This window comes from Paramisgurnus dabryanus, chromosome 3 (assembly GCF_030506205.2).
Source record: "Paramisgurnus dabryanus chromosome 3, PD_genome_1.1, whole genome shotgun sequence".
In the NCBI taxonomy this organism is placed as follows: domain Eukaryota; kingdom Metazoa; phylum Chordata; class Actinopteri; order Cypriniformes; family Cobitidae; genus Paramisgurnus; species Paramisgurnus dabryanus.
Window position 1 is genome coordinate 9,755,137 of NC_133339.1, and position 18,681 is coordinate 9,773,817.

The 18,681-nt window shown below is 40.4% G+C and overlaps 1 protein-coding gene across 1 annotated transcript in view; it reads left to right on the forward strand.

Moving 5' to 3' along the window:
- The window catches only part of LOC135768452 (uncharacterized), a 54,997-nt gene that overhangs the window by 31,534 nt on the left and 4,782 nt on the right, over window positions 1-18,681 (forward strand). The window contains exons 10-18 of the mRNA XM_065277677.2: window positions 1,663-1,776; window positions 4,271-4,405; window positions 10,627-10,710; window positions 14,195-14,293; window positions 14,960-15,043; window positions 15,739-15,834; window positions 16,237-16,335; window positions 16,679-16,707; window positions 17,290-17,343. Of these exons, the coding sequence (XP_065133749.1) occupies window positions 1,663-1,776; window positions 4,271-4,405; window positions 10,627-10,710; window positions 14,195-14,293; window positions 14,960-15,043; window positions 15,739-15,834; window positions 16,237-16,335; window positions 16,679-16,707; window positions 17,290-17,343 (794 nt within the window). The remainder of the gene's footprint in view (window positions 1-1,662; window positions 1,777-4,270; window positions 4,406-10,626; window positions 10,711-14,194; window positions 14,294-14,959; window positions 15,044-15,738; window positions 15,835-16,236; window positions 16,336-16,678; window positions 16,708-17,289; window positions 17,344-18,681) is intronic.

Sequence of the window (18,681 nt, forward strand, 5' to 3'; positions counted from 1 at the left end):
AGTGCAAATGCCTCTCCATCCATAATACTAGGCTATTCGTATTTCGTTAAATCATACAGTGAACGTGTAAAAATTCTGAGCACGCAAAGTTAAATTACAGAATGGGCATTGTCTGCCTTTAAATGCAGTTTTAAAGTTTAAAATTACTTTAATCTAACTGATAAACACAAATACAGACTCTGCTGCTCTGTAATGACAGGGGCTCTGTAAATTTGCATTTAACAAGCTTAAATTATGTTCTTTAATTTATTTTTTATTTTTTGGAAATATATATTTAGCTGTAGGATACCTTGTTTGTCTTTTTCATAAGGGGAAATAGCACCCTGCGTTCTCAGTGCACCTCCTTGTGGCTTATAACTGTTGTTATAAGATATCCAGGGCTCGCAAAACCAAAATGTATCTCCGCCCTGCCCATCGGGTATAGCGAGGAAAAAAATATTTGAATGTTTTCGCATTCTCTCAGATTTAGTTAGGAAATTATATTGTATGTAATTCGGCGTCGTCTGTCAGTCATTACTATCCTCACGTAACAAGTGAAACTGTCAGGAAGTAAAAGTATAATTAAACCCATTATTTTTCTCGTGTTCGCGTCATATGCACAGGCTCCTCTGCACGCGCTTCTCCCAGCTGTGCTCTTCACGAGTACGCGCTTAAGTAATTTCGTTTTTACCTCAGCTCTATCAAGCTAGCCACAACGTCAATCACGTTTTCCGCCATTTACCTCAACCACTCTCACCGCAGAAATTCGGGCCAAGACTGTATTAATATTAACGGTCTATGATCTTCGTCTTTGGTGTTTTACGGCAGCTCGCATCCAGTTTGTTGCATGCTTAGGACTTCATGAAGGCTTACAATGTTTTGTTTTTTACCCGCCCACTTGAAATCAAAACGTGATTGGTCAATTTGCCCGTCACTCTCCACACCAAAACACATAGCTTGGCCTTCCCTGGGATTCATGAAGTCCTAACCAATGAATGAGCCAGATAACCGGGCCTTAATAGAGACAGACGATTCTGATTGGATTAGATGTTTTCATGACATGAACCTGACAGTAAGCTTAACGTTAGAACATAGATGAGAGAAAATATATTACATGTATTGTATTAAATAGAATTAAATAGAAATTAAAAAATGTAAAAACATATTTTTATTGAATACTATATTATTTATTTTTTATTTATAAAAAATCTTTTTATTAAATTTTTAAGGCCTTCTCTGAAGGCGTAGAAGGCCCTGAAGGTTCCCCACTGCCATATATACACCAGCAGTGTTGATTTAACACTGGTGATTTTGCTGTGTATATACATTACAGGACAGATCACATTTTGCAATCACTCTTACAAAATTCACCCTGATTTACTGTGACTGATAAAAAAACTTCAGTAATGTTAAATGAACATTTTTAAAAATTAAATGAACACCTGAATGACTTCTCTGTGGTCATGAAAGATGTCACATAAACAACACAAAGGTCACAGCAGGATCATATTCAGACAGAAACAATCCTGCCACTGTCACTGTAATTACTGGACTATAATGCTGTAAATAAAACACACTGTATATTGTATTGTAAATGAAAATTGTGCAGTAATTCATGTGATATGTATTTATGTTTTGTCTGTACTTTATGTTTGTTAGATAATGTTGTTTTATCTCTTTCAGTTCTTTTTTATTCATCCTGGGGAAAAGGTTTGAGTTTTGCTGGATTTAAAGGTGTTTTGATGATAATCCTCTTTGGAATAGTTCTTCTGGTTTGCATCTTCTTTATTATTTTCTGTGAGTGTTTCTCTTTAAATCACTTTAATCTCTTTCAATCTCTACATGAACATGCTGTAAAATAGCGTTTTTTTCAGATTATCAAATTTTTGTTTCAGACAACTAATGTGCAAAAAGAATTCAGTCAATTAACATTTTCCAAAAGTTTCCATTAGGCAAGGCAAGCTTATTATGAAAACATATACAATATTTATTGATTTATGTCATGGATCTTTAACCATGGATCTGCCGCCCACAGGGGGTCTGTGGCAGAACTGCAGGGGGTCTGCCAAATGATATTTAATCACAAAAATTTTTTGATAAAAAAGTAAAACATAGGTACAAAACATTACAACCAATGTTCTCTTAAAGTTGCGCACGTGTGTGGCCGCCTAGGCTTACTGAAGTACAATTTTAGCCTACACACAAAATGAAATATCTTAAGATGAGGCAAGCGCCCACTCAGAAAGCAGCTGTAGCGACAGATAAAACGAATGTAATTTTAGAATCGGTGCGATCTGTGTTCTCATCTATATTTCTAAACTCGGGCAGCTGTTTAAAGCTGTTCAGATTTGTTAATGCTGTAATGTGTCTGCATTATAAACGTTGACAAAACTATCGCTTTCATTTAAAATCAATGAAATGCGTGCCCTGTAGGGGTGTGCATTGGCACTGTCCTCACAATTCAATTCAATTACGATTCATCAGGTAACGATTCAATTCAATTCGATTCTACGATACATTGCGATGCATCAGAATTCTACTGTACACAACAAGGCAAGTGCAACTATTCTCAACAAAAACGGAAGCTTAGCAGCTTTAAGACAATGACAATTATATACCTGAGATGAGAATTTACACACAGCGCAAGTCTTGTCTAGTTGCCCATTAACTTCATAGAATACGAAATGTGCCCATATTTCCACTTTCCATGGAAAAGGGTGCGTTTTTATTTACCCGTCTATCACTGTCATCTCTCTCCGCCTCAGCCATCTTGATTGTTGTTGTTATGCCCCTTGAAGTAATTGAAACAACTTTATTGTCCACTCGAGGCCAGAAAATAAACAGTGACATAATCGATTATGGCACTTTGCTGCATCGATGCAGAATCGTGCATGCCCGCATTGCAATGCATTGCCGAATCGATTATTGTTGACACCCCTAGTGCCCTGATACTGATGGTACAAGATTCATAGTCAGATTTAAATCCGAACTAATAGCGCTTGTCAAACATGTTGCCCTGAAGATACTGCGGACTTATTGCATGTTGTTCTCCTGCAGAAAATAAACTTAAAATAAACTTGTGACAGTAATGATCCACGACCACGTGAAAAGCCAAGAACCTCAGAATTATAAAGTAGCAGTGTGTGTTCTACACCCACAACAACACACAGAGGAGAAAAAAGGTGCATTTGCAAAGCACTCTACTTAATAAAATGACCTGCTTTAAATCTGTTACGTCTGCCCTGATGTCTTCTGCACAGCCTTTATCTCCACCAGAATAGACAGTCTTTGTGCCATTTACCATGATCAGTCATCTTTATATACTGAAAGCTCAGGTTCATTTAAATGTGTTATTGTCCATCTTACAGTAAAAGGAAAAATGTATTACACTGCAAATACCTTAAAATAATAATAAATCTACTTTAACAATAAAATAATACACAGACAATTATGCATGTACAACAACAGCATGCATAATAGTGTTAATGTACTGTCTTAATATAATATTGCTGTGTGACAATAGTTTTATTTCCAGTCCTTGATTCTGATTGTTCAATAGTTGTGCTTTACTCCGCTTTGCGTTTTGCCAAATTCGATAAAGCAGCTTATCGTACCTTACTGCTTACTTAAATATCTGTTTTACACATTTAGTATCAGGGGGTCCCTGCTCCATGCCTCTCTCTTCTAAGGGGTCCTTGCCCCTTAAAAACATTGAAGTGAAATCACTTTGCAGTGAAATCATAGCTCATTCATTTAAATTCATTTGATTACCTTTATTCCCTTCCTTTGACCATTAATATGAGTTACCAGTAGTTCATTCATTCATATAGAAAATAATCACTCAGTTTGTCTTAAAGATTTGTGCAGTGTCAGCTTTGTTTAGACATTGTTTTAAAAAGCTTCAATGTCTATTTATAAAGTGATTGTTTCCCTGATTATCTGATATTTAACAAATGCCATGATCATTTTAATCATATTCATATTTCATTGAGTCATTTTGTATTACACTTACTGGGAAATAATAACATTTTAGGGGTCTAGGAAGAGATTTTATTAATGTCTGATGATTTTATAATAATCATGTCTGTATTAATTACCTTCAAAAACATCAATTTGGGGAATTAGTTGAATGCTGTTTTGAAGAGGTTTGTAATGATATGCTTTGTCACATGAGTCAATCAGTTTTTAACACTTTCATCTTTAAGTTTGCCATGAATCACTTTAAAGACATTACTTAAAAACTGATTTAAACTCTCTATGTTTTTATTGATTGTTGTGTTTTCTAATACAGCGTTGGCTGAGATCTCTGGGAAAGTAAGTGAAAGGATAACTTACATATTCCGTGTTCTGTCTGCTGTAATCCGTGATGTTCTGCTCTCATTACAATTCATCCTCCTGTTCTACATGTTTGGATCAGCCGAAGGAGGTGAGTTCAGTTTTATAAACTAGATTCATTCATGGTGTATGATTGCAGCATTCATGTTTAAAATCAAATTAAATAAAACCAGAAAACTTATTATGTGTAACGTCTCGGTTTCGGATGTAACCCTCGTTCCCTGAAGGAGGGAACGGAGACGTCACGTCGTGACCGACGAATTGGGAACTCGCTTAGAGAAACCAATCTGCTTCGCATACTACTAAAACGCCAATGAACTTGGCATTGAGATATTTGCATAATGCTGGCGCCGCCCCGCCAGGTGCCTTTATAAGCAGCAGGTGCAAATAGGGAAATTAGCTTCTTTTCGCTGAGAAAGCCGGGAGAAAGTGACCGGTCGATAAACAGCAGGGAGCAGCCCTGTGGCGACGGGACGTGACGTCTCCGTTCCCTCCTTCAGGGAACGAGGGTTACATCTGTAACCGAGACGTTCCCTTTCAGTCGGTCACTACGACGTCACGTCGTGACCGACGAATTGGGAATCCCTACCAAAACGCCACTGAGGGCTGACCTCTTCCAGTGTCTGCGTAAAGCCCTCCGGTTCCACTTAAGGAGAAGGAGAATTAGGTTTTAAGGCAGAAGGCCGGGCACTAGATGTTCCTTTAACCCCACAGTAGTGCCAGCGACTGGGAAGCGCCCTATCTGAGCGGTATAGGGACGCTGCGGAAGCCACCGCCCCGTTAAGGGCTATTGGTGGGCGAAAGTCAACCGTAGTTGAGGTAAAAATGACAGCCGTGGCTGTGTAAGCAAAGCAGTGCTCTGCTAAGGGAAACGTGGGCTGGTAGGATTAACCCCACGGAATAATACTCACAAAGGAACCCGTTGGGACACAATGTGGAGCCCAAGCCAAACACATAGGTTCGTAAGAATACAGCTAGTGAGAGGCTGACAGCCAATGCTCCGCAACAAAGGCTGCCAAGGCATCGGAGATAGAGCAATTCAAACCATTACGCATTTTTGCTCTGATGGCCTTCCATACTGAAACTCAATTAGGAGCCTCAGTTGGAGGCTGCAAGCCGACCTGCGAGTCTGCTCTCCGTGCCCTCCCTGGTGAGGAAAGAACACGAGAGGATACAGGCTCGATACGAACACTGTAAAATCTAATGAACGTATTAGGTGTCGCCCAACCAGCAGCTCTACAGATGTCTGTTAGCGAGGAACCACGAGCTAAAGCCCAAGATGAGGCAACACTCCGTGTGGAGTGCGCTCTCAATTTAAAGGGGCAATGAATACCCTGAAGATTATAAGCCAGGGCGATAGTATCAACAATGAGACATCCTCTGCTTAGTGACAGCTTTCCCTTTCTGCTGGCCACCATAACAAACAAAGAGCTGGTCTGAGGTCCTGAGGCTTTGCGTGCGATCCACGTAGAGTCGCAGTGCGCGTACGGGGCACAACAAAGCCATGGTTGGGTCTGCGTCCTCCGGGGGCAGCGCTTGCAAGCTCACCACCTTATCTCTGAAGGGAGTGGTGGGAAATTTGGGCACGTAGCCTGGTCTGGGTCTCAGTGAGACAGCAGGACCAAACTAAAGCACAAATCGTCAACAGAGAATGCATGTAAATCCCCTACTCTCTTCATGGAGGCCAATGCTATCAGGGTCAGAGTTTTCATTGATAAAAACATCAGACTCGTAGACTGCAAAGGCTCAAAAGGGAGACCTGAAGGCTTCAGCACCATGGACAGGTCTCAGGAGGAAAGAGGGAGGGCGCGAGGGGTTTAGCCTGCGAGCGCCTCTTAAAATGTAATAATTAAATCATGCTGGCCAACTGATCTGCCGTTGATAAGTGAGTGATAAGCAGAAATAGCGGCGATATCAACTTTAATGGCGGAGGGACAGCCTACCATCTAACCTATGTTAAAGATATAAAAGCACAATGTTAATGGGCATTCTCTGGGGTCCTCGCGTTGCGAAGAGCACCGGGTGACGAAAAAGGTTTCATTAAGCGCGTAAGCCCGTCTTGTGGATGGTGCTCGAACCGCGTCGATGGTGTTAGATACCGCTTGCGATAAATCACCTAAACCTTGCGCGCGCTCAACGACCATACATGGAGATCGCACAGGTCGGGCGCGAGTGCCAATGTGCCCCTTCCTTGAGAAAGAAAGTCCTTCCTCAGGGGAATCCGCCAGGGAGGGCTGTCGCGAGGAGCATTAACTATGAAAACCAATTCTTGGTCGTCCAGTACGGACGATTAATAAAAGGCTCTCCTCGTCCTGCCTGACTTTGCACAGTGTCTGCGCAATAAAGCTCACTGGAAGGAATGCGTATTTGCGCATCCCCCGCGGCCAGCTGTGTGCCAACGCATCCACGCCGAGGCTGCCCTCGTTTAGTGAATAAAGTAGGCGACAGTGGGTATCGTCCGGCGACGCAAACAGATCCAGCTACGCACGACCGAACTTCATCCAAATTAGCTGGACCGTCTGGGGGTGGAGTCGCCATTCGCCGGGGGTGCAGCTCGGGAAGCGCGTCTGCCGCTGTATTGAGCGTACCCGGGATGTAAATGGCACGAAGGGACCTCAGATGCTTCTGACTCCAAAGGAGGAGATGACGAGCGAGATGCGACAGGTGACGAGAGCGCAAAACCGCCTTAACGGTAAATAACGCAAAAGTCGCAATGTTATCAGTGTCGGCTAATACATCCTTCCCTCGTATCTCCATAGCGGAGCGTACAAGTCCCAGATATACAGCGCACCGCTCGCGGCAGTTGGGGTGCTATGCACACCCCTGAGACTGCAAGCCCGTCATACGTGGCTGATCATCCCGTGCTGAGGGCATTGCATGCTACAGAATGCCAGGAGACCCTTCAGGGGCACATCTTCTATCGGAAATGCCGGGTCTACCACGGGGAAAAATTGAAATGACACGCAGGTGTAATGTTTACACGGTGTATGCCGGTGTGCCACGCTCTCCTCGAGACTCGATCGTAAGCCAACGCTGAAGCGGTCTCATATGAAGCAGCTCGGGCCGTGTCACAGCCGCAGCATGCTGTCATATGTCCAGGAGCTTCTGAAATTGTTTCAGAGGGACCGCGTACTTCCCTCAAATTAAACCGAGGCAAGTCAGAACTGACTGGTTGCGCGCTCTTGTAAAACACGCCAATTAGTCGATCGAGTCTTATTTCCATACTGAGAAAAAGGATCCTCTGCACGGGGCAAAGTTGCTCTTTCCCAGTCGACCTGAAGACAAAACGAGCGAGATGCCGAAGCATTAACTCTCTGTGTTCGCGCACGTCTGCCAAGAACGGGCTATTATAAGTCGACGTACATAAAAGCAGAATGCGAACAACGCTCTCTCTCTGACATTTTAATGCCGTGACTACATGGAGACACGGAGAGAGAGAGACAGCTCGAACGGTGTACTTAGTATTAATATCCCCACCCCAGGACGCAGAGCGAAAAACGGTCTAAAGCGAGGGGAGATGGACACATAAAGTACACGTCTTACAGGTCTAAGGCTGCAAACCGATCTGAATATTGAAATACGAGCCTCGGCGTTATCATCCAAAAAGGACACCTTCGTAGAGCCGGTGCGTAAATCAAATCGATCGTAACCCGCCGCGTATTTTGGGTACTATGAGATAAAGGCTGGAAAAACCCTATCATCATCTCGGTAAGAGGGACCGGCTCGAACATCCTTCGCCAACAGGATATCGACTTTTGCACGCAGTACATGTGCATCGGACGCTTTCACCACAGTGAAACGAAAGCCCGAATTTGGGGTGTGCCGGATTCGTAACCGAGGCGGATCGTGCGTAAAACCCAACGAAACGGGCTGGGAACTGAAGCCAAGCACCCAGGCACCGTACGAGGAGAAATAACGACACTACCGAAGTACCCGCGGTGGGGCAGCGAAGCGAGACAGGTGGGACTGCCGGTGCGTCTGCTGTGACAGCATAAACATCTACAGTATGTGTGTGTGACACTGACCTGAGCCCGCTGAGGGTAACGGTCGTCTGGTCTCCTCTACGGAGAGCTCAGACTCCGATGAGGGTGCTGGTGGTCCGGTCTCCTCAGCGGAGAGCTCGGACTCCTCAGGTCACCCGCTGGCGATAGAGGAGAGGTAGGGGAGCTGGTGTGAACCCGCTCACGGCTCTCTCGATCCTCCGGAGACCTAGAGAGGGAAGAGGAATGCACTCTTATGTGTGGTTAAGTGGGTACCGGCCGAACAGCCGGTGGAACATATGCAAACCAAGGATTTTCCACCCGACCCTCTATCGGGGGAAGGAGCTCCATCTCCTGAAGAGTGATCCTCTGCCAATCCGGGTCGCCCTTCACTGGCCACTTAAACTCCCGAATTTCACGGGAAGCGGCTAAGCGGGCGGGGCGAGCTGCTGACGACCGGTTCCCCTGCGCTGCCGAGATGGGGTCCGAGGAGGGGAACGGAGGTGGTCGCCGCAGGACGCCGACGGCGAGAGGCAGACTGAGGAGCCGGCGTGGTGGACCAAGGGCAGCTCTCTTCCGCCGGGGCATGACCTAGGAGATCGCCTCAGTCTGCGCAGCGGAGCTGTACGACTCCCCTGGCTCGCCGAAGAGGCCGGTCTGTGAGACAGGAGCATTCAAGTTGTTCTCGTCTGCGTCCGTCATGTCAGCCCGACACAGCCAAAGGTGGCAATCTTGAACCACTGAGGTGGACATCGCACGACTGAAGGTCGCGGCCTCCCTGGTAAATCCTTGGTGAGCCTGCAGCAACGTTATTACGTGCAGGGCCGAAGCCGCCTCTCCGGCATGCCTGATGGGCAGCGTCCGTAACCGGACGACTGTCTACAAACACGGGAGGGAAGGGTTGGGTGGTCCCTCCAGGAACGCATCCCGCTCCACTGAAGGGGTCCCCGCCCTTAGCGGCTTCGTTGGTGAGGGAGGTGAGGGGTGAAAGCTGAACGGCCGGACGGCCGCAAATCACGTCAGCTCTTCGTGCCGTCAGGGAAGAAAGGCACAGGAGGAGAGGACCGAGAGGCCCGAGCAGCTCCGAAGTACCAATCATGTGGGCGGGACGGTTCGGGCGGAGAGGGGTTAACCTTTCCAACTCTACCGTCTCCGCCGCTCGAGCGGGCACGGCCGCCATCTCCGGAATGACTCTGCCTCGGAGGAAAAATGGACACTCCTCTGATGCTGCAGAAGTGACGGGACCAGAAGGAGGTCCAATGGATTCGGCAGACATCGTAGAACACGACTCTGCAGTCTCCACCGGAGCCTCAACCGGCTGAGGATGAGAAGGCCGGTAGGTGGAGGACGCATCCTCCGTCCTACTCAGCGTAGTCACGCGAAGGGCGCCCTGCGAGCGCTTGACAGCCGCACCATGGCGGCGTCAGCACTGCAAAGGCGCGGACAGCGTTCCCGTAGAAACGACAGTCGTCTCCGCAATCCAAGAGGGTTATGCTCTCACAGAGAGAACAGAAACTCTCCACGAACGCAGCCCCGGAGTGCTCGATGCCTGAGCACGAAGACAGCGCTCGTGACCGTCACTGGAACCCTTATACTTCTCGCATCCAAGATCGCACGGGCGAAAAGCTATCCTGAATAGGAAGCTGATCTCCGCATATACGAGAGAGTGGCTGCCTTTAACAAGGCACAAAGCTCTCTCGCATCACTCTTTTAGGGAAATTCACTCAGATGCTTAGTTGATGAGCGCACAGGAAGGCAACGCACACACTAAACTCAAAACAATAAACAGGTGTAGAGCCGTGGAATTAAGCGAAGCGTCCGCTGTGGTACTGCTAGTCCAACCAACTTCAGCAATCAAATCCCAACAGAGTAAAGTAGCTTCTCAGTAGCAGATACTGCCGGCTTTCGAAGCGATAAAAAGCTAATTTCCCTATTTGCACCTGCTGCTTATATACGCACCTGGCGGGGCGGCGCCAGCATTATGCAAATATCTCAATGACAAGTTCATTGGCGTTTTAGTAGTATTCGAAGCAGATTGGTCTCTCTAAGCGAGTTCCCAATTCGTCGGTCACGACGTGACGTCGTAGTGACCGACTGAAAGGGAACAGCAGTTTAAAATTTATGTTAATTGCTTCTGGTGAAACTCCTCAAGTATATCTAGATATAAATATAAAGTTTTATACAGATTTAATGACTGATGATAAATATACCTGATTTCTTGAGGTCTTTCATAAGAAAAACACCATAACACACACTATGCAGTGACACTGATGTATTGTTTCATCTGTGACTGTCAGTCCAGGCATCTCTTAATAAACTCTTCTGTTTTTAGGTTTCTTCATTGTTGCTGTTTTACCTGTGATAACAACCTCGACCAATTACAACTGGAATATTACATGTGGGCAAAAGATGGGATGTAAGTTTTGAATTATCATCTGATCAATGCTGTACAAATGCTGAAATAAATTATAACAATATGTAATCCATTAATCTTCATGCTTCTGTCACTATTGGTCATTTTCATCACTTTCTTATCTTAATGGTTTTGAGTGTTGAGTTCAATTAGAGTTGAAATATTTCCAGTTCTTCAGTAATTTTAGTATGATCATCTGTGTTCAGTTGTGGATATTTATTTCACTAACACTTTATTGAGCTCCTGCAGTTGACGTCACGCAGCCTAAACTCTGCCCTTTTGGCAGGCAATTGTAGAGCACTTGAGTGCTGTAACATTGGTGTTGATAGTGGTTAAACTTTAATTTTAAACCAGACTGTTTGTACCTTACAAACCTTACTATTTTAACATGTTGTATAAGGGTTTTATGTTTAGTAACCCTGAAATGACATGTAAGAGTTTAAAATGTGGAAAGTAACTGGGATGAAAGACATTATAGGATCTGTGTTTCATCTATTAAGTTTTGGATGTACATACGGTATGTGTATCTTTTGAATTAAAGGGCGCAGTGAACTCTGTTGCCATGATACTCCTGCTGGCACCATTCATTTCATATTCGCTTCTGGCTGTCCCTGCCTGCCAGTATGGTGGCGTAAACAGAATGGGTCACGGGATGTCCGGACCTCTATAACATGGTCCTACATGATCACACTTAGAAAGAGACAGGCAGTCTGTCTGGCATACGCACAACCGGCGCAACGTCATAGAATGTCTCTGAACAGGTTCACGCCCACTTTTGGGGGAAAACAAACTAGACCTCCCATTGACTTCCATTCAAAATAGCGGAATAAAGCAATGTTCGTACACACCCGACAGGCGTAAATAACTTATGAAATCACTCAGATTAAACATGTTAAGTAATTATCTGTCCACCCTGCCTGCCATAGAGCGCGAAAGATACATTAACATATTTAATTTGTTCAATATAAAAACATGTCTCTTTCATTCTCACAGCATCAAATTTTTGTAACAACGCTCCCTATTGACCAGAGGTGTCTTACCCGGACATTTACTCATACCTCATCGAGTCAACAGGGAAGCAAGTGAATGATTTTACTTCATATTTGAAAGTTACTTCGTATTTATTTATTATGTCTTTATATTTAGAGTACTGAGCTCACTTTTCCATCCAGCCGTACAACTAACTGGTTTAGCGATATTTCCAGCAATCACTGGATGGCGTTGTTACACAAATTTGACGCTGGGAGAATGAAAGCGATATGTTTTTATATTGACCAAATTAAATGTTTAATGTATCTTTCGCGCTCTATGACAGGCAGGGTGGACAGATAATTACTCGACATGTTTAATCTGAGTGATTTCTTAAGTTATTTACGCCTGCCGGCTGTGTACAATTGTTGCTTAATTTCGCTGTTTTGAATGGAAGTCAATGGGAAGTCTGGTTTATTTTCCCCCAAAATGGGGCGGTGACGAAATTTACAGTCAAGTTCCCGGATGTGCCGGTAGTCCGTATGGGAATCAGGTGATCTAGGTCAGTGATTCCCAACCGGGGGTACGCGTACCCCAAGGGGTACGTGAAGAGTTTCCAGGGGGTACGCGAAAAGATTTATATTTTGCTTTGATCTCATTTACTTTTAATAAAAATGTCTTTCGTTTGTCCAGTCATTTACCTAAGATTGATTTTTGTGAGGAAAGCATTGTAAAAAGGACAACTTTGTAATTTTAATCATTTTATCATTAATATAATTTGCCGTCAAGAGTAAATGCGCTGCATGATCCAAAACGCAATGGTGATGTCCAACTCAAGAACGACTATTTTCAATGAACCTGAATAGTTTCTAAAGACACAAAGTTTATTAACTATAAATAATGTTCAAATAATGTTATAATATTCATTCCAGCTGCCATTGCATTTTCAAATTATGCAAAAAAAACTTAAGCATTGTTTTTGGCTAACATATTTTGTCCCGTATGATGTCTTTTGTATTTATAGAGAATGTCTTAACACATTTTGTTTCTCTTTTATATTTGAACAGAATAATTTAAATTATTTGCACACTTTAATTATCAGTAACTTAAATTGAGATTTTAGTAAATTTAGGGCATTTACTAATAAGGAGAGCTCAATAAGCGCCGGAGTGGAAAATTTGCGTTTGATTTACTACAAAGGCGCAAATAAAATACAAAGGCACAATAATGTCATCAGCACATTTCTACAATGACCATTGCAATCTGTAAGAGCAGCGCAAATTAGTACAGGGTCGCAAATAAGAGACCTCGGCAGGACATCGCAATGAAAATGCGGACTGCGGAGTGTGAAATTCCAGCTAAGTAAAAGTACACTGAGAACCGGAGGACGAAAGATGAAGGTTAAAAGAAGTTTTGAAATACCTGATTTGACTCGTGAGTTCTTCTCCTCTTTTCTTCAGCAAATTAAACATAGCATGGCTTGGCAAACTATATATATATTTTTAAAGTATGTTCCTCTGGCAAAATTTAATATTATCCTCGCATTAATGTTGCTTCTAAAAGGAAAACACCACAAATGCATATGCAATAAGGTCGCAAAAATAACACCTTTTCAGAGCTAAATATCTACTGCGTGTCTTTAGTAAGTTCAGTCGTTATTTAACGCCAAAATGATGGTTTGCGCAAGCGGTTAGTAAATCTGGCCCTTAAAGGGGTCATATGATGAAATTTTTTAATTTGTAAAATAAGTCTTTGGCGTTCCCAGAGTCCATGTGTGAAGTTTTATCTCAAAACAACCTACAGATAATTAATTATAGCATGTCAAAATTGCCATTTTGTAGGCCTGAGCATCTTTTAAAATGCAAATGAGCTGATAAAATGCAAACACTGATCGCAATGATAGTGGTTTGTTGAAAAACATGCTTCATCAGTCAGTGCTTTTTACCTTAATGTTTAAAATTAATTAATATTACTAATTATTTGTCTTTAAAACACAACTTTGGTTTAGTTTCGATGAAGGGGTACTCGAGCCTTACTGATAGGGCTGTGGGGGTACTTAGGGCTAAAAAGGTTGGGAACCACTGATCTAGGTTATAGTGTACAGTTTTCGTGTACTAGCTGGTCTCTGTTACAAATAAAAAAAATCTGTTTGTTAACATTAGTTAATGCATTAGTTAATAAACATAGCAATAAACAATGAGCAATAAGTTAATATAAATATTTTATAGAATTTATTGATCTTTGTTAATGTAAGTTAATGATCATACAGTTGTTTGAGTTCATTATGCATTAACTAATGTTAACAGTTACAACTTGATTTTAAAAATGTATTCGTAAATGTTAAAATTAAGATTTTAAATGGTTTATTCTTCATTGTTAGTTAATGTAGTTAACCAATGTTTTCAAATGGACCTATGTTGTAAATTGTCTGCAATGTTTTTTGGTAAATGATGATCTTGATTTTAAAGAGTATTTTGTCTTTGTAAGTCAATCTATTTCTGTTAAAAATCTTCCTCAGGTTCACCTTTGGCCAGGAGATCAGTATGGTCTACAATGATGTTATTGCTGACTGCAGTAATGATGTATTTCTACATCATGGCACTGGAAAATGAAAAAGGTATATTCAGAAAATCTTTTGGAATAATTTTAAAACACACCAAATATAAAAAATAAATGTCCCTTTTTACTTTAAAGATAACTTAAAGATCCATAAACTTTAAAGATCCTTATTTGAAAGGTTTAACAGTTTTTCATGCTTGTTTAATGACACATAAATAATTAATGTACCTGTGGAACGGTCCTTAAGACACCAAAAGCGCATAGATAGTGAGGAACTAACTCTGAAAAGATGCTTGAGGTTCTTGCTTACCTGTGTCAACATGTCATAGTCCTTCTGAAGGGAGACATGAGGACACCAGATGTAAACAGAGCAAAAAACTGGAATCTCATCTGGTGCCATCAATGAATGGAAATTCACTGCAAAACTTAACATGAGATAACTGTTACTTTCCTCCCTCCCATTTTGTTCAGGGATTTAACATTCTATCTCTGTTCTTTTTGTGTCTCTTGTGAATCGTGTCCAGTTTATGTCTTTAATTATTAAATATTTAAATGGTTATACAAATATTTATACTTTGTTTGCTGAAAATGAAAGCAGCAGTTTCTTTACTGCTAAGTTGATAATGTATGTTTACATCTGTAAAATTCTGCATATCTTATGAAGAATGAATTTATACAAAGTTGATAATAAGGATGATATGTTGTTGTTGTTTTCTTCATACAGATTGTGTTGGATGGGCCTGCGTGATTGGATTTCTTCAAGTATTATGGATAGTTTGGAAATGTTTGGGGTCACATGGAGATTATAGTACAGTATTATTCATCTGCTCCAGTGTATTGTTTTCAAACCCTTTTGTTTATTTCTCATGTGATTTAGATATCTAGTTTGTGTGTGTGTTTGAATAAGTTATGTTGATGTTTGATAGATATTTACTAAATTAACTTTATGATGTCCAGTTTAAAAGTATTCATCTTCTCTTTCTTTCTTTTTTTGTCTTAACTGTATTTCTATACTTTAATGCAATTAAATTAAATACATGAACATAAGACAAATAATTACAACAAAACTTATTTAACTAAACATAAATTAATTCTACCTAGAATCAACATTCTGAAGAATAAAATAAATCATAAAGATTTTTATTTTAAATTTGGAGATATTGTGTACACTGTAAAAAATGCTCATTTTTTGTTTAATCAAATCAGATTTACAAGTTATTTCAATTTACAAGTATTTATCTTGACTAGAGATGAGTTGTTATGACTTAAAAACAAAAAGTTAAAACAAGTCAACTTCATTTATAAAGTTATAACAACTTAACTCTAGTCAAGATAAATAAAAGTGGAAATTACTTGTAAATCTGAGTTGATTAAACAAATCAATTTAAGGCAGCAAAGATTTTTTTACAGTGTGTGTTTCGACCAATATTGACTTTGTATGGGTTTGTCTGTATATTGACATGTCTCATTTATTCTAAAAATAATTAATGTATTCACTTTCAGATTTCATTCGTATCACTGCTGTGTATGTGTTTGGATCAGTTGTTGTTGTTTTAATCAGCGCTCTTTCATTGATGACTGAACTGATACTGAAAACAGGTGAGTAAACAACACTTTAACATCATGCAGCTTTGATTTGTTTATTTAAATTAGTGAAAATTTTTAGCTGGTAAATATAAATATGAACTGCAAAATCAATTTACTCTTTACTGTGTGACTGGCTACTACTGTTATAGAAATCACCTGATGTCTTGATCTTAGTCATTCTGGTCAGATTATTCTGATCTTAATTTATATTCACTATTTTTAAAACTTTTTAGAGCAGTTATAATACACAAAACATGAATTCATAATCATTTCCTAATTCATTAATAACTAATAATATCATAAACATCTGTTTATGCTGTTATTTTTTAACAAATAACTGTTAATTCATTAAAGAAACCAGTAATAATGTTTAAAGAAAACTGTCTCCAGTCTAATTGTTATTGTTATTTTCAGTTAATAGTGAAGGTTTAATGGGAGATCTGAGAATCACTGTGTTTTCGTCTGAAATCCTCTTTACTCTGTCTGTGCTGATGTTAATGATATTTGCACCATGTAAGTACAAACTGAACTTTAATAAATACATGTGTCTGATGTTTGTGTGTGTGTGTGTGTGTGTGTGTGTGTGCGTGCGTGCGTGCGTGCGTGCGTGTGTGTGTGCTATTTATTTATTGTAGCCTTTGGGCCTTTAGAAATACATCTGGACATCCTTTAAACTATAATAATACATATTTCTTATTTCTCAAATTTGAATGATTCCACGTTTATGAATATAAATACATAAATAAATATTTTAATAAATCCAAGAATGAGCAATACAGACTGATTTGATATTTGGTTTGTCTGTTGAAATCAGGTTTGTCTATTAATAATCCTCTGATGATCTTTTCCTCCACAGGGATCAAAAAGGATCTGCAGTATTGTCAGGTGGGTGACCTATATCATTTTAATCTCATTAATTTGTTATGTGCCGCTGACCTGAAATATCAAAAGACTTCTCACTTGATATAAAAGGTGCACTAAGGATTTATTATTTATGTTGGACAATATATCAGTGTCGTTAGGTTTCACGCTGACACTTATTATAAATTCAGCATCATGCTAAAGTAAATGCTTTTGTTTACTGATATCAGTGTAGAAACAGGTTTACCCTATGTACAGGTGAATAAATAATTTGACAACCCAAATTTTTCATTAAGTGGGTGTTACTGAGATAAAGTGAGCACAGTTTAGTTGGTCATGTGATCTCAAAATGGCAGCCATCATGAAGGTGAAACACACTTACTCTATTTAAAAACACAGGTTTTATTAGGTCCATTGATATGACTAAAGTCTGTCATGTGTGAGTTTGTGATTAAAACATTACTGTCAAAATACTGTTCATTTATTAAAGTTTAACACATTTAAAGAGAAGGAAAACTATGGATAAGTGCGCCTTTAAATAACTGTCCAAAGTTATGAAAATGTTGTGTAAACATTTTTTAAAATTCATGGTTTGCATTAATGCAGATTGGAGCAAGATGTAAACAAAAGCAAGACAACAGATCAGACCAACATTCTGCAGTGAGTATATAAAGATTTATAAATTACCAGCATTATAAATGTTTCGCTTATTTGACAGAAGCAGTTCAGTAATAAGGTCTTCAGGTATTAAATATCTTTATACCTGTTAGCATTGATATTCATCTGAATGATAATGTAACTTCTCAGCTGTGACCTGTCTTTAAAGGGGCGGTGAATTTGTCGATTTTATTGTTTTATACTGTTGCCTGATGTCTACTTCTGATGTCCGCGTGGTTTTTACATTCAAAAACATCAAAAACAATAAGTAATAGGCTATTTTGTAACATAGATTAGTGGCTGTCTGGAGAAATGGTTCGTTTGAAGGGGCGGGCCGCATTGAAGACCTGGACGTAAACACCCACTGCTATGATTGGACGTCTTCGTTCCCCGTCATTACATGTGGGGAAATGTTTTAAAAACATGAATGTGATAAAAATAGCAGCCGAACACAAATATGTTTGAGCCACAAAAGATTCTGGGTGCTAAATATGATACGCATAAATGACAATACGTATATTAAAGTAGAAACAAAACTCGACGTGACTAAATTACCGTATACAACACAGTAAGCGCGCATCAGAATCTAAACTGCGGCTAATAAATCCTTATCAATAACTTTGTATAATTCGATTGTGCTTGTGAGGTTGCTTTTACATTCACGTAATGTTAAATACCACAGTTATATGATAAAAAATAAGCTTTGTTGAGTGTTTGACCTTTCAAACGTAACTCGCCTAAATTACCGTATACAACACAGTAAACGGGCATCAGAATCTAAACTGCGGCTGATAAATCCTTCTTTATAAATAACACTGTATATTTCTACCGTTAAATTACAGTCGTGTTGTTAAGTGGTGTATCTTTATTAATCGTTTAATGTTTTTAGTACATTAAAACAGTCAAACATACGTGTTTAGACACGGATGTTACAACAGACATATCAAGCGATCTCTTCTAACAAAGCAATAGTGAAACGCAGTAACTTAAATAAAGTAAAATGTCTTACTGTGTATAATGCTGTGTCATTGTTGTCAGATCCAATATAAGTGGTGCTTTTAATCACAGTCTCTCTGCAAATCCAGCATCGACTTCTTTCCAAATAAATCCGTGTACACAAAGTTAACAAACACTCCCCACACGAGCTGGAACTTCTTCAAAAGCAAACTTTTTCCAGGCATTTAATGTTATGTTCCAAGCCTCTGAATTAAAGTATTTAACTTCTGTGTTGTTCCCACGCGGTTCTTCCACAACCGAAAATGCGTTTCCAGTCTTTCATAACAGATCACCGCGTCAAAATAAAAGTCTCTCAGAAAAAATGTATTTAAAAGTCATTTTGGT